Here is a 24,318-nt window from a genome sequence, read left to right on the forward strand (position 1 = left end):
ATGTCCCCAGGGCCTAGTGCTGTGGGATGTAGTGTCGAAAGTAAGTAAGTCACACAGGCTGCTGCAAATTAGGTAAAGGACTTTGGCATGGTAAAATATAAAGGTAGGCAAGTAGGATTTTCTTTTTGGTGGAGCTGGGGGGGGGAGAGAGTCGGGGGTCAGGTTAGGCACCCAGGAAGTGCCTGGCAGGGGTTGAGGATCGTGGTTCTGGGAAAGGGAGGTCAATGGGTTGGATCAGGAGCTGGGTTTGTGGAGTTTCATGGGGGTTCTGGGAGTTCTGTTTGTGGGGGGTGACGTGAAGTACCTAGTGCCTGACAGGTTGGGCCTCGGTGGGGGGGGGGGGGGTGCGGGGGCCAGTATGTTTCCCAGCGCATCTTTGGTGTACATTATTTCTTTTTTGGAATCTATTCTAACTAAATACTTAGTATTTCTAAAACAATTCATATATTTCAATGATCTGAATCTACATTTTTCACTATCAATATCTAACACTTTGGATTTTTGCCATGTAGCTGCTGACCATCTCTCAACACCTTTCAAACAGTATTTAGGATTAAACATTTTTGATTAAGTAGTATCTTTCATAGCGTTTTGCATATTGTATTGACCAATTTCATCTATACAAGTTTAAAGATTAATGACATGAAACATTCAACACAGAAAATAAACAGTGTATTGCAGTGTTCAGTTTTGGACATTATCTTATTTATAAAAAAAGAGTACAAGTTCAATGCAAAGAAAATGAATGCAGAGAGAGGATTAGAGATGCTACATAATCTTCAAAGAAAGGAGATCCCAAATAAGAAATAGTATAAGGTAAATATACAAAATTACTTCAAAGGTTTTAGGACCAGAGGACAAATTTAAATTGGTTTTAAGTAAATTTATAATATAAAGAATTTTTTTAATGACAAACACTTAGAGCAATAGTGGCAGATAAGCAAAGTCAAAAATATTCAGATCACTCAAAATACAATTAGGGTGTCAAAATGTCATAATTAATCCATTATAATAAACTTCAGTGGAGCAAACCAGCATTCACAAATGCATTGTCAGAATGTGTTCTACTGTAAAGCAGATTTGACATTTGCTCTGTAAGGCCAGTAGTACGTACAGGGAATATACACGTCCTGTGCCTAGCAACTGAAAATGGATGCAGATGAGCGGTGAAAGCTTAATTGTTGGGAGTCAGAAAAGAAAGTTGGGCAAACACAATAAATAAGACATTGAACTTACCGTCTTCGTTTAAAAGGTGATTTTGGCATATCTGCTATAGGGATCACCTGCTCTCCTGGACGAACCCACATAATAGGGCCATCATCACTTTCCTTACGGCACTTGAGTTTGAGACTAGAAAGTGATCCCCACGGTAATGTACGCTATTGACAGAAAAAAATAGTAAGATTAGCTAGTTGTTTACACATATGTTCATCAAAATTTATCTAATTCAGCAGACTGATGAGATCAACCAAATGCCTGCAGATGTCCTTCATGATACCATTATAATTCAGTATTACATCTAAATTCACCTTTATTTAAAAGATGGAATCTACAATTCCAGCACTAAAGTAATACTTCAAATATTTGGTAGGACCACCAAAAAATTCAAACCAAGATCTTTTGGCTTTAAAAGGCAAGTGCATTTGTACTATTCTTGAGTAGGGGAACCAAGGATTTTTTTTTTAAAAGGTTGAATTTACATTTGTAAATCACTAAGTAAAGAATCCAAATTTTCTTCAGGTAATAACCAGAAATTTGTTATGATTTCCATGGATGTCAAAATATTTTAAGCTGTTTAGAACTTTTGTGGATTTTTCAACCATACTTGTATTACTATAAATTCATGCAGCTCTGCAATGGTTACAATGCTCCAGTAACTTCATCACACATGCATAACTCAAGTTCTCATTATTCCAACTTTATAAATTAAACTGATGTTAAAAATGGTTAAAAATAAAATAAACTATAAGTACTTTGGACAAGTATTTCAAATACTGAGTGCACATTATTTTTGCATTTAAAGACTAGTAATTAGTTGGAAAACAATGGTGGACATTGAACACATCGCCGAATGAACTGCCAAAAGTGTTATTCCCCATTTTCAGTTGATACATAAATGTTTTTCAAACCAACCTTCTCTTCCTGCCTCCCACCCTTTAGGTGATTATACCTGCTACTTTCCATTTCATAAAATAGTGGTTGTGCCATGATGGGCAACTTTGTATTAAGCAAAGTCTGGTGGGGTTCAGGGACCCCACTCTGACAATATAGTCTATGCCGAATTTGCTGTAGAGAAAGACAGCGGGCTAAGAAGATGCACTATTTGCTAGTTGTTTCTCTGGGCCATTTTCGTGGTCAGCTAATCTCCCAATTCCCTTCCAAACAATCAGCCTCCAGTGGTTGCATCATATACTGTTAGGATACCAGATCAGAAACCCCAAGGTATATTACGAAGTCAGACTAGATCCCAACAATTTGTTATTTTGAGGATATGATGTACCACTCCAGACGCAATCCTACTGACACACTGGGAAGCTTTTATCAAAACAAATTTTATTTAACAACACAGTTTGACTATAACAAGTGAATTAGCTTAACTTTTAACAATTGAACAAGATGTAAACAAGACAAGATACAACCCTTAAATGCGAATCTCTCATTATGAATTCCAATTTAAGCAATATTCTTCTTACAGACTTAAAGCCCTCTTCAAAATTAGTTAGTAAAACACAGGCTTACTTGCTCATACTTAGGTTAACAGTGCTAGAGCTTTCAGAACACTTCTGGAGAGAGAGACACAGAGAGACATGTGTTTCATCTGACAGTGCAAACCGCAACTGCTTCTATTAAAAACAATGAAACCAAAACAGTGTTTCTTCCCTACAAGCTTAGTTCCTCCCATTAAGCACATGATTTTGTCCCTGTCAATCAACCTAATCAAAACTCTACCCTGAAACCCCCAGGGGAGGCCCAAGTAAACTCAAATGCATTAGCTTAGCTTAAAACAAACACTTCAGGTCTAAAATGATTACTTTTCCTGGGCTCCCAGCGATCAATTTTTAAACATTTCCGAAACAAATCATCACCTTGCAAAATAGATATGAATTCTAAACACACCCCTTAAAAGAAAACATGTACATATATTTCTTAAAGGCACAGTATCATCATTATACACTGTAATCTCTCAAACCGAAGATCCAAAATCTGGTTAACACCTGTTGTCCAAAATTGGTTTTGAGTAAACGTGAAACTCCAGGTCTGGCCACTTGAGGCACTGCAATATAGTGCTAACAAGGTTGACATCAAAATCAGTTTAAAACAAAGTTAGGTAAATAAAGCAATTTGCTGAAATAGTCAGATTCTCAAACAAGAGATTTTAAAAAACGTCCGTCAAAAGCTACCCCTGCAAGTCCAATGCAGGTTGTAACCCAGAGTTTGGGAACTTCCTGAGTAAAGGCAATCTGGATGACAGAGGCAAGTAAACTACCATATGGGATTGCTGATAATTCTGTTTCCTGTATTTCCTGCTCTACAGTCACTTTGTTCCACCGCCATTTTTGAGACTCAAATTTGTTTGCATCAGTGCTCTGGAGCAGAAACAGGGCACAATTTAGATTATTTAAATCATGGCAACTAAGAATTTTAATTACTGCTTTATAACGTTTCGTCACTGTTCTGTCTCACGTACATATTTGTATCTGTATTATCTGCTTGTGATTAGGCATTCTACCATTATTGTCCTACTCCTAATTCATATGTACGCATTCCAAAATCTAGAAAATTCCAAATCCAGAAATGTCTTGAATCCAAGCATTTTTGATTTGTGAGGTTTCAGTGTATATCAGTTGCTCAGCTTAAACAATACTAAATGATCAACAACATTTATACGTTGCATTGAGTACAAAAATACTTGCTTTTAAAAAAGGTGATTCTTCCAGTCGGTCAAGGAAATCTGGAAAATAGTCTCCAACTTCTTCATCCACAGCTCCTACCAAGCTGATCTGTCGCATTGGGCCAGCCCTGTATGTACCGTGTGAATATGTTCGCATCACCTATTGCCAGGTTCGGAAAAAAAAAGTTCAGCAAATGTACAACTGCCATACTATATCTTAACACACAAAATTACTGAATATAGCCAGATAATATGGAACAGAAATAAGTGTATTTTTAAATCCTCAAACATCTGTGTTAAGAGACTCATTTCCATTTGCTATCAGCATGATGACCAGAGAGAGATTACAGTTTCTCTTTCGTTATCAGCAGCATGTCTAAACCACAATCTCAAGCTAGCACTATTCAGAAATATTGGCCCACAATGTGCTGTGCGAGGACATCCAACGATGTCTGCCATTAGTTAGACCTGGTTTTGCACGTTTGGTTCTCTAATAAAAATTGCATGGCAAGTTGCTCAAAGTGTGAGCTGACAACAGTGCATCGGGGGACACTGGGCACCTGGGATCTGAATGAGCAGGGCAATCAACTGTGCATCTCCTTAACCAGAGAGAAGGATCATGAAATTAACAGTATAAGAATGAAGAAACAAACAGCTCTTAGAAAGAATTTAACATTAAATCAGGTACAGAAAAAGGATGAGAAAAGAAAAATTGGATTGAGAGAAAAATCATCAAAGGAAGAATGTACATTTGAATGGTGAGCAGACTAACATTTTTACAAAGCTAATGGTGTAATAGATTTCCACATTTAGCTTCATCCTCCCTCAGGAGAAGTTGCTGATGTACTTTCACATAAATAACATTATTAACCTCATTGCCACCTTTGCAGAAAATCATGGACTTTCTAAAAAACTAACCAACACTCTTGATAACTCCAGGAATTTTAGGCCCAAAATCTTGAGTTCTTGTGAGAGCCCACCAGAGATCAAGAAAGGGAGCCCAGTAATTGATCGCCACACATAGAATCCTACAGTGCATTCGGCCCATCGCGTCTGCGCCAACTCTCCAAAAGAGCACTCCACCCATGTTCCCACCTATCCCCATAATCCCATGCATTTACTGCCTAACCTACACATCTCAGGACTGTGGGAGGAAACGGGAGAGAATCTCTCTCCCTCTATCTCCCTACATTCTCATATATTGAATGTCCTACCATCACATTCCTGGGTGTCACTATTGACCACAAACTGAATTGGACTAGTCACATAACTATAATAGGTAGAAGTCAGTCAAAGGCTGGGTAATATCATAGAATCCCCATAATGCAGAAGGAGGCCATTTGGCCTATTGAGTCTACAGCGACTCTCCAACAGAGCATCTTACCCAAAGCCCACCCTATCCTTGTAATCCCAAGCATTTACCCCGCTAATCCCCTTAAACTACACATCTTGGGACAGTAAGGGGCTACTTAGCATGGCCAATCCACCTAATCTGCACATCATTAGATTGTGGGGGGAAACCGAAGCACCCAGAGGAAACCCACAAAGACACAGGGAGAATGTGCAAACTCCACACAGTCACCCAAAGCTGGAATCGAACTTGGGTCCCCAGCTGCTGTGAGGCAGCAGTGCTAATCACTGTGCCACAATGCCATCCACCTCTTTGAGCTGTCAATAACACAAAAAGTCCCAGAGCACCTGGGTTGGTGGCACGGTAGCACAGTGGTTAACACTGCTGCTTCACAGCGCCAGGGACTCCGGGTTCGATTCCCGACTTGGACCACTGTCTGTTTGGAGTTTGCACGTTCTCCCTGTGTCTGCGTGGGTTTTCTCCAGGTGCTCTGGTTTCCTCCCACATTCTGAAAGACGTGCTGGGTAGGTGCATTAACTCGAACAGGCGCCGCCAGACTGTGGCAACTAGGGAAATTTCACAGTAATTTCATTGCAGTGTTAATGTAAGCCTTACTTGTGACCAATAAATAAACTTTAACTTTTAAACTATTGACAAGTTTGCACACTACCCTATTTACATTTCAGTACATTTATAACCTTCTGTAATGAATATTCATAAGTAGAATAATCTAATACATCAGGTCTGTAAATACATTATTCACCAGGTCTTCTCTGCCTTACAATAGAACCATAGGAAATACAAATCATATAACAATTAATAGACTATTGTAATGATCCATTATGATTTTGGCATTAAAAAAGCTATCTTTTGTACAGCATATCCATTTCCCATTTTCAGAGTTCCTCCTCCACCTAGACCCCTCCCTCAGGCCTCTCACCCCTTTAGATCATTTTGAGATATGCAGGTACAACATTGGCAGTCTGAAATTTCTCTGCTTTCACCAACTGAATTTGCAGCACTCCGTACTCTCACGTTCAACCCCAATTGTCATCAAACCTGTTGATATAGGTGGTGCTGTTATCATTTGGTGCATTGGCCTCTAACAAACAGAGGGCAGAGGACAATTTTTTGACACTTCCTTCTACCTGCCCTGGATCATAACCCCAACATCAAACAGCAAGCCACCATTCCAAGACTGTCAGCGACCTTGTTTCATGACCCACAACCCTTAGTTCCACAACCCTGAACAGCCTGCTTCTGCCTCCTTCACGAAATCGGCAAACAGATGTGCCATAGTAGATCATTGTTTCAGTCTGTTCAGTAAGAAGTTTAACAACACCAGGTTAAACTTTTAACTGTGTTTACCCCAGTCCAACGCTGGCATCTCCACATCAGCCCTATCTGGACTACATTTCTCTCCTCGTCAAGTCTCTTCCCACATAGACCATGACACTTGTGATATCCTTCGTCACTTTAACAGCTTCCAGTTTCCTGGGCGCAGCCATCTCCTTTTCACATGGATGTCCAATCCTTCTGTACTTTCATTCCCAAACATGACAGTTTGAGAGCTCTCGGCTTCTTCCTTGAATGGAGATTCAACTAGTCTCCATTCATCACCACCCCACCCTCATCTGGCTGAGTTTGTTCACACAAGCTCTTTTAAATACACTCATTTCCTCCAACTAAAATGTGCTGCGATGGGAACCAGCTGTACCAGACCTAACTATGCATGATTTTAATTTTTATGGGACATAGAATCATACAGTGCAGGAGGCGGCCATTTGGCCCATCGAGTCTGCACTGACCACTATCCCAACCAGGCTCTAGCCCATAACCCTATTTATCCTAGCTAGTCCCCCTGACACTAAGGAGCAATTTGGCATGGCCAATCCACCTAACCCACACATTTTTGGACTGTGGGAGGAAACTGGAGTACCCGGAGGAAACCCACAGACACACGGAGAATGTGCAAACTTCACACAGATAGTGACCCAAGTGGGAATTGAACCCGGGTTCCGGGAGCTGTAAGGCAGCAGTGCTAACCACTGTGCTGCATGTGGAACATTCTTTATTCTAGGCCTACTCGGATCGCTCCCTCACTTGGACCTCCACTTATCACAGTGCACCGATGACTGTACTGACGCAGTTTCCTGCTCTCACCCTGAACTGAGAGATTTAATCAATTTGGGTCCATTTTTAGCCATTCTCCCACTTGATCAACCTTGAACTTTTCCCTCCCCTTCCTTGACTTCTCCCATTCCATTCCCTGATAAAGGCTATCAATCATAATTCATTAAAACCTCAGACTCTCAACAACCTCGGCTATACTTCCCCATGCCCACTTTCTGTAAGGACTCCACTCCATTCTTCTAGTTTCTTCTTCCCCATCGAATCTGTTCTGACAATGCAATCTTCCATAGATGCCCTTCCAATATGTCACTTTTCCTCAACCAAAGATTATCTCCCCACTCTGGCTGACAAGGGCATCGACTGTGTTGATTTCACTTCACACACTTCCATTCTCACCTCTTTCTCTTCCTTTCAGAGCCATGATAGCATTCCCCTTGCTCCAGCCGCTATTCAGTGGATCATCCTGTGCCATTTCCATCACCTCCACTGTGATGCTACCACCAAACATTCACTCCACAACACACTGGTCCACAACTCAATCACTGCACTTTACCCCTCTCTTTCCCTTGCCAAGGTACCTTCTGAAGCAAGTAAAGGAGCTTTAAAATCTGTCCTTCATCTTCCTCTCCTATTATACAAGACCCCAATCACTCCTTCCAAGTAAAAGCGTGTTTTACTTGCACTTCTTTCAATTCAGTATACTGTATTTATTGCTCAAAATGCAATCTTCTCTACACTGGGGAGAACACAAACAGATTGGGCAACTACTTTGTGTAATAATTTTAGCTTTGATTTATTAATGTCACATGTATTAATATAAAGTGAAAAGTATTGTTTCTTGTGCACTATACAAAGAATACTGTATGTAGGAAAGGAGCGAGTACAGAATGTGTTACAGACATAGCTAGGGTGTAGAGAAAGATCAACATGTGAGGTAGGTCCATTCAAAAGTCTGATGGCAGTAGGAAAGAAGCTGTTCTTGAGTCGGTTGGTGTCCTCAGACTTGTATCTTTTTCCTGACGGAAGGAGGTGGAAGAGAGTATATCCGGGGTGCGTAGGGTCCTCGATTATGCTGGCTGCTTTTCCGAGGCAGTGTCAATGGATGGGGAGGCTGGTATGAGTGATGGACTGAGCTTCGTTCACGACCCTTTGTAGTTTATTGCGGTCTTGGGCAGAGCAGGAGTCATACCAAACTGTGATACAACCAGAAAGAATGCTTTTTATGATGCATCTGTAGAGGTTGGTGAGAGTTATAGTGGACATGCCAAATTTCCTTAGTCACCTGAGAAAGTAGAGGCGTTTGTGGGCTCTCTTAGCTATTGCGCCCACATGGAGGGACCAAGACAGGATGTTGGTGAAATTCATACCGTCATTAGGTAAACCTTTTACTTCTAACTGTCCTTGCAACATGAACTGATTTGTCATTTAAGCTCTCTTGCCTTCCACTCTGCCTTCTCTCCTTTCACAGCTTTAACTTTTCCCAATTCTGATTAAAGGTCCTCGACCTGAGATATGATCTGTTTCTCTCATCACAAATACTGCCCAACCTGCTGAGTATTTCCAGCATCTTCTACTTTTATTTCAGATCCTTGGTATATTGCTTTTGTATTAGTGACATTGGTACCAATTGTTTTGCTTTTATTTTCAAAATGTCTGAATTTAATGACTGAAAAACACAGGCATGTTCCAGTTAAGTTCATAATTGGGCACATAAAAGTAATATTCGTTGCTGAAAACAGTAAAATATTAGGTGGAAAACAGACTCTTTTGGTACTACCATTAATAAAATACAATTGGCCACAGGGAAGATCTTTTGAAAAATCTGTCAGACTGCATGTCCAGCTTTATTTACCAATTTTAAAAGTAATTTCCCTCACCATCAAAAATCATTTTTCAATACAATCTCCTCCAGCTGGGAACATGAGATAGCAAGTTCATGAGTTTCTCTCTCTATTTCTCCTATTAGTTCTACTTTGCCATCACAAACAACTACTCTATAGCTAGCCAAATGCTTCAATCACCTCTATGCAGGAATTATTTAAAATCTTCACTGGCTCAGATAAAAATGTTTTTTTATTGATAAATAACTTGCGTCCAAAACTGTGTTAAGTTTTAATCCTTAGATGACTGGTGCATCCAGAAAAATTTCAGCATCATGGAGCAAATTTAAAATAAGTTTTCAACTCAGTAGAAACAAATATTATTACAGTAAAGAAAAAGACTGGGGGTGTGTGAAATTATGGTCAAAATGTTGCAATTGATTTAAAACTAGCACATCTCCAGTAGCATTAGTCATAATGTGTCAGAGAATGTCCAGATTTATAAAAAAAGGAATGTTGCGTCACACATTTAATCCAATTAAGTATTTTTCTTATGCGGATGATTTTAGACTTTCCAAAGTTTTGTGGATCAAATTCTAGAAGTGACTATGGGAATGTAGACTGTGAGGAGGACATGAAGCCTGCAAAAAGATACAGACAGGTTAAGTGGGTGGGCAGTAGATGACAGAAGGAGTATAATATGGATTAGTGAGAGGTTATTCACTTTGGTCATAACAGAGAAACAGAATGACTTTTAAAAGGTGTAAAATTTGCAAATGTTGATGTTCAGGGGACTTGAGTGTACTTGTACAACGAATATTGAAGTTAGGAATGCAAATAGGTTGGTATTTATCACAAGCGGATTGAAGTACAAGAAAAAGTGTTGCTATAATTGTACAGCACTTTGGAGAGAGCACCCTTGGAATGTGCGCTGTTTTGGTCTCCATATCCAAAGAAGGATATTCTTGCCTTGAAGACAGTACCAGCCACGATTGTACTGGAGCAGACTTGACGGCCAAATGGTTTACTCCTGCTTCTAAAGTATATTTATTAGTCACAAGTAGATTTACATTTTTACTGTGAAATTCTAATGCCCTCATGTACTCTTTTTTCTTTAATGCTCCAGCATACACTGGCAAAAAAAAACACATAAGAAGTTGATTTATCTTTATTTAATTTATGAGCAGTACATCTAATAATGTAGCCATCTTTAAAAGTACCTTTAGAGATAGGGCTCAGAATAAAGAAATAATTTTCAGTCATTTTTGCAATCAATCAATCTAATAAAATTGAGACAATATTCAGACACTAAACCAGCAAATATGGAAAACAAGTGGTTTCATCAAGGTTAGGAGGCCGGTCAGTGAGGAAGTAAACCTATCATCGACATGAGCTTTAGATTATTAGAATGTCACAATTCCCTCAGGCTTCCTGTTCAGGGGCATGATTTTTTTCCCTCCATATTGCAGGTATCCATATTCCTCAGGCCGACATGTTTACCTTTCGGAACATTTGTCAAACTTGCTGTATTCAAGTGATTAGATCCAAAACAAGACTAATTTCATTGTATCCATCATTGTATCCATCAACAGGACGGTCTGCTTACCCCTTAGCAATATAGCCTGTCCATGTCATCCCATCACTGCTGAGACAGACAATGTTGTTTTCACATCTCTACTTGATTTAGCTAATTGAGTACAGATCTCTGTCATGAAAGAATGGCATTTCTACATTTACCACCAGGTAACTATTAGGGCAGAATCAAGGAGCCCAGCAAAACATAATAAATACTTTTCCTCTTTCAAACAATGAGAAAATCTAACACAGTGGAGATGTGGTTACAAACTGCTTACCCTGAAATCTCTGTGGACTATGGCAATCTCTCAAAATCAAAGATGGAAAAAAAGATGCAAAAATGTGGAGATGTTTTTCTCTAACTGAAAAACAATTGTGGGATTGGGGTGGTGCAGACAAGGCCAGCATTTATTACCTATCCCCAATTGTCTTTGAGATGAGAGTGGACCACCTTCATGAACTTCTGCAGTACTTGTGGTACAGGTAAACTTACAATGCCATTACATATGGAATGTTCACCTAGCACTGAAGGAGGAATACATGCGACTCAGAGGAGAAGCTGCAGGCGATGTTGTTCCCATGTGCCGGTTTGTCCTTGTCTTTTTAAGCAGCAGAGGTCATAGGTTTGAGAGATGTAGATGAAGAGCCTTGATGAGTTGCTGGAGTGCATCTTGAAGACAGTACACACTGTAAATCAGTGTGCCAATGGTGGGGGAGTGAATGTTCAAGGTGGTGGATGAGGTACCAATCAAGCAAGCCACTTTATCCTGGATGGTGTCAAGCTTCTTGAGTGTTCTTGGAGTTGCACTCATCCAGGTAAGTGGAGAATATTCTATTACACTCCCGACTTGTGTGTTGGATAAGCTTTCAGGATTTAGGAAGCAATGGTACTTAAATCTGGACATTGCTGCAAAGGTGCCTCAGGGCAATGTCTTAAGGATGAATTAAAGGATAAGTTTTCATGATATCTTACTGCGTGTGCTTTTGAAGTGTTAAAATTCTCAATGCCGTGGGTCAGACTTCCCCAATTACTACTCGGGGACAGGCAGTACCATAGTGGTATTGTCACTGAACCAGTAATCCAGAGCCTCAAGGGAATGCTCTGGGGAGTCTGGTTTGAATTCTACCATGATAGATGGTGATTTGAATTCAATGAAAACTGTAAAGTCTAACCCATCTAGTTCACTAATGTCCTTAAGGAACATTACTGCCTTCTTTACCTGGTCTGGTCTACATGCAACTCCAAAACCACAGCAATGTGGTTGACTCTTAACTGCCCTCTGAAATGACCCAGGAAGCCTCTCAGTTCAAAGGCAATTAGGCATGGGCAATAAATGTTGGCCCAGCCAATGGCACTCACATCCTATTAATGAATTTTTTTAAAACTCTTACTTACACGAGGAACATTCCATCAATGCACATTTGTAGTTACATCATACTTCAGTGACCATCTAACTATTCTAATAAAGTGGGCGGCACGGTGCACAGTGGTTAGCACCGTTGCCTCACAGCACCAGGGACCCAGGTTTGATTCCCAGCTTGGGTCACTGTCTGTGCGGAGTCTGAATGTTTTCCCTGTGTCTGTGTGGGGTTCCTCCGGGTGTTCCAATTTCCTCCCCGTCCAGAAGACGTGCTGGTTAGGTGCACTGGCCATGCCAAATTCTCCCTCACACAGGTGCTGGAGTGTGGCGACTAGGGGACTTTCACAGTAACTTCAATGCAGTGTTAATGTAAGCCTACTTGTGACAAATAAACAAACTTTACTTTCTTAAAGCCTTTTACCTGCAGTAATTTTCTATTGATCCCAGAATGTAGGGCGGCACGGTGGCACAGAGGCTAGCACTGCTGCTTCACAGCACCAGGGACCAGGTTCGTTTCCCAGCTTGGGTCATTGTCTTTGCAGAGTCTGCACATTCTCCCTGTGTGTGTGTGGGTTTCCTCCAGGTGTTCTGGTTTCCTCCCTCAGTCTTAAAGACATGCTGGTTAGGTGTATTGGTTAAATTCTCCCTCAGTGTACCCAAACAGGCGCCGGAGTACAGAGACTAGGGGATTTTCACAGTAACTTGCAGGGTTAATGTAAGCCTACTTATGACGAATAAAAAAAATTTGTGGAGGGAACAGAGCTGGCAAGCGGTAAATTATGGCCAAGTTGTGTGAAAAGGGGCACTTACTGTCAATCAATGTTGGAGGAATGAACCATTGTTGGCTGCTTCAATGTTTATTTTTGGTAGATGTGTTGGAGTTCCAATAACTGGCGATCAAAGACTAGCACAGTAGATGTTTATTAACAGTAACTGAGCAGCTCTTACATGGTGTGTCTCTGCACTCCGGGAGAACTCCTGTGCTCCCGACACATTTTGTACCCTTTTTGTACCTGCGTCATCAACAATTTCCACATGACCACCTGGTCTATACTTTATTAATGGGGCTACAATATGTCTTGGGATCTGCAGACTCGAAGAAAGTCTTCTAAAATAGGCCTAAAGGAGGATTTTTTAAAAATGGATTTCTAATACAAGAATGTCCAAAATTTACACCAGACCACTTAGACAAGTGGCTGCCTATAGTTGGAAAAGTAGCACTGCCCATTTGCTTAACATGTATTAAGTGCACTGTCAATTTGGTGCAGTTTAACAAATTCCTTACATGTTGTTAATCCTCTGCATTTATTGACCTACACACCACTTCACTGCATCCCTTTATATTTGTTGAATGTTCATTTTTTATGCCCTTGGGATTTCAGTCACAAATTGTTTCTGGTTAAATTGGGATCGTTTCGTCAAAGAATCACTGGAAATCACTGGGATCAAAGAATCACTGGAAACAGGAATGTTTCAAAGATCTGGTCCATACATGTAAATGGGAGCACATGTCCCAAAACGACTTGATTTTGCTATAACAGGATGCATGAAAATGTATTTTAAGTTTGCTTGCTTTAAACGGTATATGCTCTACTGTTGGGTCTCAAAAATGAGGCACTGGTGATTGGATTTTATGTAATTTTACCATCTGTTATAGCAGGTAAGTTGTGGTAATGTCAACATGCCCACCATAAGCTTTGAAGACTGTATCTAGGTAGTTTAATCATCTGCCTTTAAAAAAAACGTAATTTTCAGTAACAAGTGTCAAAAGAATTTTCAAAAGATATTTTTTTCACTGAGTTGCTTTAGTTCATTAGCAATGGTTGTTGACTGCCCCTTTCTGAATTGTAGCTTTTTGAAATTGACTTGTGTATTTCAATGTAGAGTAATACTTGGTACTTGCCTGATCAGATATCAGTCTGACTAAATGTGACTCCTGAGCAACAGCAATGTGGTTGACTCTCAACTGCCCTCCAAGGGCAGGGATGGGAGATAAATGCTGGCCAGCCAGCGATGCTCGTATTCCATGAATAAATAATAAAAAAACTGTTTTGGTGGTATAAACATGAAATTTGATCCAGGTGGCAAGTGTGACATAAATTTGCATGTTCAGTAGACAAGAAACATATATATACTGTATATCATAGCTCTACCTTGGTACTCTCTTTTGGGGGCATGCTATAAGAGAATGAGAGTGAAAACTGGAAAGTGGGGTTGAGGGTGAGAATTTGTTGATTGTACTTGCCCGTCAAGAAAACAGTACCAAGGAAAATAAATGGAAACTGAACCAAGCCACAAATTTCATCAACTTTTTCAGTGTCCTCTTTAAACTCAAATAAACAGTCTTCAAATAAGGTTTCAATAAAAAGACAAATTACACTGTTGTGTCCAACAGGTCAATGTGGTGAATCTAGTGTGTGGGTGAAGACAGCATGCTTTTCACATTTGTGTGCCAGTTTGTTTTTCATTTTCAACCTACACCGCTGTCTAACAACAATGCTAAAAAGACAGCCAAATGTGTTAAGTCTCTCCCTGTCAGTACGCAGCCTCTCCACCTACAAGTCCTCAGCTGTGTCTCCTTGTGGTGATACATGGAAATTTGGTCTCTCGTGGCCCTAAGCCGAAGCACAGAGGAGCTTGGAGGAGGTTTTACTGCCAGGCATGCAGTGTGCAAGTTCACTGGCATGTGGACACACCCTGGCAGTCATGAACCAAATGCCAAGCTACAGTTAGATAGTTCCATTTCCTTGAGGATACCTCAGGGAAGGCGAGTGCAGGAGTAGCACCAGGCATACCTAAAGATGAGGTGTCAACCTGGTGAAGCTACAATGCAGTTCTACTCGAGTGCCAAACAGTGGAAGTAGCAAGCAACAGATGGAATTAAGCGATCTCACAACCAACAGACCAGATCCAAGCTCTACAGTCATAATTGGTGGAGGACAATTAAACAACTCCACATATATCCGAATGTGCATTGTGTCTATGCCAAAAGATAATGTTGGAGCGTTTGCAACCATTTTGAGCCTGAAGCGCTGAGTGGATGACCCATCCTGGCTTTCTCCTAAGCACCCAGCATCACAGATGTCAGTCTTCAGCCAATTTGATTCAATCCACTTGATATTAAGAAGTGCTGAAAACACTGGATACTGCAATGCCTGAGCCCTGACAACATTCCAGCAATAGAACTTGTCGTAGACTTATGTTCTAGAATTCGAACTAGAGCCCTGTCCCCCAAACCAAGCTGTTTTAATATAGCAACAACACTTGCATGTGCCCTAGAGTCATAGAGGTTTACAGCATGGAAACAGGCCCTTTGGCCCAACTTGTCCATGCCGCCCTTTTTTAAAAAAAAACCCTAAACTAATCCTAATTGCCCGCATTTGGCCCATATCCCTCTATACCCATCGTAGCCATGTAACTATCTAAATGCTTTTTAAAAGATAAAATTGTACCTGCCTCTACAACTACCACTGGCAGCTTGTTCCAGACACTCACCACCCTGTGTGTGAAAAAAGTGACCCTCTGGACACTTTTGTATCTCTCCCCTCTCACCTTAAACCTATGCCCTCTAGTTTTAGACTCCCCTAGCTTTGAGAAAAGATATTGACTATCGACCTTGTCTATGCCCCTCATTATTTTATAGACCTCTATAAGGTCACCCCTCAGCCTCCTACGCGCCAGAGAAAACGTCCCCGTCTATTGAGCCTCTCCTTATAACTCAATCCATCAAGTCTTGCAATGTGGAAAATTGCCCAGCCATATCCCGTCCACAAAAACAGGACAAATCCAAGCCAGCCAATTGCCACATCAGTCTAACCATCAGCAAAGTGATGAAAGATGTTGCTGACAGTGCTATAAAGCTGCACCAGGCTACTCGGCTTCTGATCCTATTACCGCTTTGGTCCAATCACTGACAAAAGAGCTAAAATCCCGAGGTGAGGGAAGAGCGATTGCCCTTGACATCAAGGCAGTATTTGACTCAGTGTGGCATCAAGGATCCCAAGCAAAACTGGAGTCAATGGAATAAAGGGAAAACTCTTGGCTGATTGGAGTCTAAAAGCACTAACACATGCATTTTCCAAAGACCAGTTGCAAAACACTTGCATGGTGAAATTTACTGGAACCTTGTACAAACTGTTCTTCTTGTTAATGGGATGATGATGGCCTAGTGGTATTATTGCTAACTTAATCCAGAAACTCAGCGAATGTTCTGGGGACCTGGGTTTAAATGCCGTCACGGCAGATGATGAGATTTGAATTCAATAAAAAATATCTGGAATTAAGAATCTACTGATGACCATGAAACCATTGTTGATTGTCAGATAAACCCATCTGGTTCACTAATGTCCTTTAGGGAAGGAAATCCCATGAATTAATAAAAAAATAAAATAAAATCCACTCCCTCCCAATGTTGTCATTTCCCAAGTTCCACCAAATAGTGATGACAAACCTTGGGATGCATCCAATATTTTCTAATTTCTTCTCCAATCTCTTCTTTTATATCTCAGCTAAAATATTCTTAGTTTTGCTAAAGGGTTGTTACATCCAAAATATTAACTTGTTTTTCTTTTTCACATGCTAATGATTTTTTTCTTTATTAATTTACAGGATGTGGGCATCGCTGGCAAGGCCAGCATTTATTGTCCATCCCCAATTGGTCTCGACTTGGTGATGGCAAGATTTTCTTCGTGGACAACCACATCATTTGTTCAGCTATTTCATTGGATGTTAGGAATCAACCACATTGCGGTGGCTCTGGATTCGCATATAGGACAGGCTTGATGGGGAGATGGTTAGATTTTCTTATGTAGGAGAGGTTATTCATCAATCAAACCTGAATGCCATGCAGGTCTTGCTGCACAGACTGCTTTAGTATATGTGTAGTAGTGAGTAGTACTGAACACTGTAATCAGTGAACAGCCCAACTTTTGACCAGGATTTTGAAGGAAAGATCACTGATGAAGATGGCTGGGCCAAGGACAATAGCTGGGAAACTTCTGCAATGAAGTTTGGGGCTAGGATGATTGATCGCTAACAACCACAATATTTTCCTTTGTGCTAAGTTTGACTGCAACCAACGGAGAATTTCTCAGGTTCCCTGATGCCACACTCAGTCAACTGTTGCCTTGACGTCAAGTGCAAGGAACTCAAACGTCACCTTTGGAATTCAGCTCTTTTGTTCATGTTTGGACCAGGACTGTAATGGGATCTAAAGCCGAGTGCCCTGGACAAATGTAAATGAAGCATCAGTGAGCAAGTTGTTACTGAGTTAAATGCCACTTGGTAGCACCAGAGACAACATCTTACTGTTGATGAAGAAAAATAGACTGATGGGATGGTAACTGCCAGATCAGATTTGTCCTGCGTTATGAAGGTCAGGACATATCTGGGCAATTTTCCATATTGCTGGATAGAAGATTGTGTTAGAGGTGCAGTTGAACACTGTGGCTAAGGGCATGGCTAGTTCTGAAGCTGGGATGTTGACTGGGACGTTGTCTGGGACAATCCAATGCTTTCAATGCTTTTTGATATCACATGGACTGAATTGAATTGTCTGAAAACTGGCATATATGAAGATGGGAACCTGAGGAAGAGGTTGAGGTGGATCATCAATTCGGCAATTATGGCTGAAGGTGGCTGCAAATGCTTCAGGTTTGTCTTTTACACTTATGTGCTGGGCTCCCCCATCATCGAGGGTGGGGACTTCTTTGAGCGACCTCCTCCGGCTAGTTGTTTAATTATCCACCATCATTTATGACTGAACGTGGCAGGACTGCAGAATTATGACCTGATCTGTGGGCTCTGGGATCAGATAGCATGCTGCTTCCATTGTTTAGCATGCACATCAGATTGAGACCTAATTTTCAGTTATGCCTTGTGCTACTCCTGGCATGTTCTCCTACAGTTCTCATTAAACTAGGGTTGGTTCCCTGACTTGATGGTAATGGTAAAGTGAAGGAAATGCCAAGGCCTTGAGGTTAGAGATTGTGATTTGAAACAATTCTGCTACTGATAGCTAACAGCACCTCATGAGCTGCTAGGCCTGTTCTCAATTGATCCCGGTAGCAATGCATCACAACATGGAGGGAATGCTCAGTGCGAAGATTGGACTTTGTCTCCACAAGAACTGAGTGGCGGCCGCGCCTATCAATACTGTCATGTACAGATGCATCTACAACAGGTAGATCTGAGAGAACGAGATCATGAGGGTTTTCTCCTCTTTTTGGCTCTCACCATCTGCTGCAGGCGCTGTCTGGTGGATAGGTCCTTTAAAATGCAGGAGCCTAAAAAAGTGTAATTAATAAAAATATTTTCTCCCTATACTCTCTAAATAAGAGAGCAAATCAAGTTCAAGACACACAATAAATATTTTGCATAAACTGCGATACCAGCTAGCTATATAATTTAGATAAACAAGTGCCTAGAGTTCATCTAATCTCATTTTTCAAGATTACTAGCCCACTATCTTCCCAAAGCAGCACTAGGTCACTTGTTGAGTCAATCCTCTCCTGCTGGCAACCTGTTCATCATCCCTAAATGTGCTCTTCACACAGCTGAAGCTGTGTCTGCTTAAATCTGTTATCTAGACATAGCATTTTAACATAAAACTACAAGATCTGGCTGGTCCATCTTAAAGTATAGTTTTAGGTTGAATTTGCATACCTCAAGTTAAATCGTGGGATGTCCCTTTACAAATTGAAGAACACTTCTATTTTATAGCTCCTCAGCTTTTTGCTCCAACACCTAACAGCTCTCTCCTCTGTATTATCTCAAAGCTCTCCATGTACCTTTATATTGCTGTAACCTAAACCTTATGCCATGCTCCAAGCTCAGCCTAACTTTTGAGGAATTTAATTAATTTGTTAATATGATTCACGTCCTATATGTTTTTGTTTATCAACTCAAGCTGTTTAGACCTGGTGTACATTCTTAGATTCTTTCTATTTCCCATCTGGGAAGCTCTATTCCATCCCTCGAGAACACAAATCTCCCATTTTCACTCAATGTACACTAGCCTGCACTTGCCGCCACCACCCCACCCTCCACACGATCTCGCACAGAAGGAAAAATAATTCAAGAAACCAAATTCATCAGTTAATGATTCCTTAACTGAAAAGCATTAATACTGCAACCCTTTCCTCAGATGTCACTAATTGAATTGACTTTTGAGAGAGAGACACACACACACATACACCCTACCTGAGCATTGAAGTTTGACATAGTAGTTGTCTCTATATCCTTTTTTCCCAAGATCTCCATCTTCACTGGTGCACTTGGAAAGCTATAGGCAAAGTACTCAAGGAAGTCTGGTAAGTATGCAGCAGCTCCATGAACAATACCCATTACATAATAGGCTGCAGAGTTATTATTCTCACTAAATGTTAGATTCACAAACTCTTCTGAAAATCTCTCCATCTCCGCAAGAGATAGGGAAGCGAGTTCATCCATGTAGGCATGCACCACTGAAGCTCCTCCATTAGGCTGGTCTTCTATGTGGATAAATCTCCTGAATTCCAACAGATCTAATCTTGAACCTTTGTTTTTAATAGTGGTGTCCTTGCACAAGTTAAGGGGAAGTTGACTGCTTTCCACTGGCACACATTCAGATACACCATCTTCTTGGTACAGAATGGTTATCCTATTCCCATCTTCTATTGAAGTCACCTGCTGCTCTTTGATTCCTGACATTAGCCCTGAACAAATTGTTTGGATGGATTTGCTGCACATTTTGGGCTGTTTCCGCTTTTCACTTTCCTTGTGTTTCTTTTTCTTTTTCTTCTTTATTTTTTTAAACTGGAATTCTTCTGTACCAAGTTTTCGTTTTTCACTGTTACCTGCAAGCAAATGAAACAGAAAATATCCATAGCTTCAACAAATTTGTAATATCGATTCTTTCAACCACTGTGAAATTTCAAGTTTTGACAGAACAGCGAAACCAAATTACCTATTTCCTTGCAGACGCTTCAATTTCAATCAGGGTTTATACATGTAGCTTTTCTCAAACTATCACGGTAGCACAGTGGTTAGCACTGCTGCTTCACAGCTCCAGGGACCTGGGTTCGATTCCCGGCTTGGGTCACTGTCTGTGTGGAGTTTGCATTCTCCTCGTGTCTGCGTGGGTTTCCTCCGGGTGCTCCGGTTTCCTCCCACAGTCCAAAGATGTGCGGGTTAGGTTGATTGGCCAGGTTAAAAATTGCCCCTTAGAGTCCTGAGATGTGTAGGTTAGAGGGATTAGCGGGTAAAATATGTGGGGGTAGGGCCTGGGTGGGACTGTGGTCGGTGCAGACTCGATGGGCCGAATGGCCTCCTTCTGCACTGGAGGGTTTTTATGATTTATGATTTACTATGTCTTGTTAATTGTTTTCACCTGTGCTTTTGGAAGGTTTTCCTACTTCTCCCCTATTCTGCATTTCTTTCTTTTTCGCACCTCAGTTAGAATCTGCATTTAGAATACCGCCAAGGCTGCTGTTGATCCAGTTGCAAAGAGATGCATAGGAATGGCCTGAGGTGATACTCTTCAAACATTAAACATCTATTTAAGAGCTTAAGTCAGTCACATGTACATGGTCTAGCACTTAACTTTTAAAAATTCTGTTTCGAGGCAATTAACATATTACTTGCCTCGCTGTATTAGTTAGTACAACTGCAATTTGTTCTACTGTCCAAATTTGTTTCAGTCAGTTCTACAAAGGGTTTTCAACTCTCCCAAATTAGTCCATCTAATGACTCCTAAATCTCTATTACTCAACTAACCTAGTGTTATTCAATAGAAATTGCTGACTAATCACAACTGTGTTTATGGCAATATCGCTTTGGCAATAGACTAACGTCAGTAGTATACAATATGGAGGAATGTATTTCATAAATATATATATTTACTTAACAAAACACTACAGTAACGAGGGGTCAATGATCGAAAAACACACAATGCTTTTCATCTTATCATTTTACCAACAAATGCAGAAGTAAATATGCATATGCCATGAGAAGGAGTATTGAGATCACAGACCAATGACTTTGTCACATTATTCATTTTGATTTAATGACCAGGGGAGAAAGTGGTGTAATGTCAATGTCACTGGACTTCTAATCCAGATGCCCAGGCTAATGCCCTGGGGACATAGATTCAAATTCCACTATGGTAGCTGGTGGAAGAAGTTCAATTAATAAATAAAAATCGAGAATGAAAAGCTTTTCTTAGTAATGGTGCAATGAAACTACACTAGTCATTAAAATCCACCTGGTTCTCTAATTTCCTTTAGGGAAGAAAATCTGTTGTACTAACCACCACAGAAGAGGCAAAAAAGGGACCACCTAGCATCAACCTGGGCACCAGAAATGACAACAGCACTCCCCTCCCTGTCAACCCTGCAAGTCCTGCTTACAAACCTGATCATACTTGTAGAAGCATATCTCTACAGCTAATGTCTCAGACACCACCGGATCCCGGGGTATTCCCTAATCTACTGGAAGGACAGATCCAACAGAGGCAGTGGGTTGTCCCAGAAATCCTCAACATTGACTCTGTACTTCATGAAGTCTCATGGCATCAGGTCAAACATGTGTGAACAATCCTATCTCACCTAAAGCCCTCCCTCAACTGATGAATCTGCACTCGTCCATATTGAACCATATTCCACTAGCAAGGGCACAAAATGTACTTTGGGCAGGTGGACAATGATGAAATAACACCACTACTGACCAAGCTAAGGGACATAATCTGCCAGACGGGGCCTATGGTAGGTCGTGAGGGAACCAGCATAGGGCAGAAACCTACTAGACCTTGTTTTCGCCCATCTAGCTGCAGCAGATACATCTGTTCACGATAGTATAGTCCATGACAGAGTGATGACTGCACAGCCCCTGTGAAGACCAAGTTCCATCTTAACACCAAGCGGGCAACTGATATTGATTGGCACTAACACTGTGCTAATTGGATAGACAATACAACAGATCTAGCATGTCAAAAATAGGCATCCACGAGGTAATGTGGTCATCAGCAATAGCAGAATTGCATTCAACCAGACCCTGCATATCCTGACTCTAACAGTGCCATCAAACCAAGGGAACAACCCTTGTTCGATGAACAGTGCCAGAAGGCATGCCAGGATCGGCAGACATACTTAAAAATGAGGTGCCAACCTGGTGAAGCTACAACACAGGACTACTTGCATGTAAGTAGCAGAAGCAGCATGTGATAGACAGAGCTAGACCATCTGACAAGCAAAGAACCAAATCGAAGCCCAGCAGTTCTGCCATGTCCAGTCAGGAATGGTGGTAGATAATTGAACTAGCTTAAATAATGAAATTTAAGTAAAAAATATAATAAAAATACTAAATAAAATATTTTTAAGAGATTAAAAACTAATTAAACAATTCAACGAATTGGAGGAGTCAACTCCACAACCACAAATATCTCCATTCTGAATAATATGGGAGCCAAGCACATAACTGCAAAAGGCAAGGCTGAAGCATTTGTAATCATTTTTAGCCAGACATGTCGACTGGATGATCCATCGCAGCTTTTTCTGGAGTTTCGACATCACAGGTGTCAGTCTTCAACCAATTAGATTCACACCATATGACAAGAAAAGGCAAGACATTGGACACTGCAAAGGCTTATTAACAGCCTTGGTCCAAACACGCACAAAAGAGCTGAATTCAGTACCACTCATAACTCCTCAGATACTGAAGCAGCATGTATCCACATGCAGCGGGATGTGGACAACATTCAGGCTTAGGCTGGTAAGTGGCATGTAACATTCACACCACATTAATGCCAGGCGATGACAATCTCCAGCAAAAGACGATCCAACCATTTCCCATGATTTTCAATGGCATGACCATCGCTGAATCCATCACTAACAAAATGTTGGGGCCTACCTTCGACTAGAAACTGAACTGGTCCAGCCATATAATAGTGGCTCCAGGAGCAGGTCAGAGACTGGGGATTTTGGGGTGAGTGATTCACTTTTTGACTCCCCAACATCTTTCTACCATCTACAAAGCACAAGTCAGGAGTGTGATAGAATACTCTCCACTTGACTGGATGAATGTGACTCCAGCAAAGCTCAAGAAGTTCGACACCCTCAGCATTTTCTATTTCTGTTTCAGATTCCTGTATCCACAGCAAATTTCTTTTATCGAAGCGTGAGGCGATTCATTTTGGCAGGAAAAATATGGACAGAAAGGATGAAACTCTAAAAAATTGTATAAAAAAGATAAAACTCTAAAGGAGGTGCAGGAACAGAGGGACATCAGTGCATTACGTACGCAAGGCATTTTTGATGGCAGGGTATGTTGAGAGAGCAGTTAAAGCATATAGTGGCTTTGGCTTTATTAATAGGGGCGTTGAGTACAAGAGTAAGATGGTCATGTTGAACTTGTATAAGATACTAGTTAGGCCTCATCTGGTGTATTGTGGCCAGTTCTGGGTGCAATACTTGAGGAAGGATGTGAAGGCATTGGCGAGAGTAGAGGAGATTCAAAATAATGATTCAAGGGATAAAGAATTATAGCCATGAGGATATACTCGGGAAGTTGGGACTGTTTCCCTTGGAGAAGATGACAGAGTAGACTTGACAGAGGTATTCAAGATGCTGAGGGGTATGGACAGTGTAGTGAGAAATTATTCCCATTCAAGAATCAAGAACGAGGGGGAAGGAATTCAAAATAATTGGCAAAAAGAGTAAAAATGAACTGCAGAAAAGAATTATGAAGTATGGAGCAAAGCTCCTGAAAGTGGACAAGCTAAGTTTGATCAAGTAATTCAAAGGGAATTGGTTATCTGAAAAGAGAGAATGTGCAAAGTTACAGGGAAAAGGCAAAATGCTCTTTCAAAGACTTAATGGACTGAATGGCCTCCTTCTACACTAACACAATCTGTGAAGATCCACATCTTACACATTAGCAAGACCATTTACTTATATTTCTACGCTGATCAGTTATGTCCCTTTGTTGCCAAAGTCTGTCAATTCAGTCTCAATATTAATATTGTTTTGCTAGTTTCCAATTTTGCAATCTAAAGGGGCCACATTCTCCCCCACAGATCCTGTACCTCTCAAAGTCCTAATTGATGATCATCCATCCATATTGGCCTACCCTAGCTTTCTGCTCCCTAGACCAAAACATTCTCATTTATAAATCCCTCCACGATCCTATCCCACTGTCTCTGGAAGCTCCTCC

General features: G+C 40.9%; 1 protein-coding gene across 1 annotated transcript in view; it reads right to left on the minus strand.

The window, feature by feature from the left end:
* LOC144507974 (lysine-specific demethylase RSBN1L-like) overlaps positions 1-24,318 on the minus strand; it is a 44,589-nt gene that overhangs the window by 9,494 nt on the left and 10,777 nt on the right. Inside the window, exons 2-4 of the mRNA XM_078235606.1 lie at positions 19,333-19,967; positions 3,915-4,052; positions 1,237-1,379 (exon numbers count right to left, since the gene is read on the minus strand). Coding sequence (XP_078091732.1) covers positions 1,237-1,379; positions 3,915-4,052; positions 19,333-19,967 — 916 coding nt within the window. The remainder of the gene's footprint in view (positions 1-1,236; positions 1,380-3,914; positions 4,053-19,332; positions 19,968-24,318) is intronic.

The sequence above is a fragment of the Mustelus asterias genome, chromosome 19 (genome assembly GCF_964213995.1).
Source record: "Mustelus asterias chromosome 19, sMusAst1.hap1.1, whole genome shotgun sequence".
Lineage (NCBI taxonomy): Eukaryota > Metazoa > Chordata > Chondrichthyes > Carcharhiniformes > Triakidae > Mustelus > Mustelus asterias.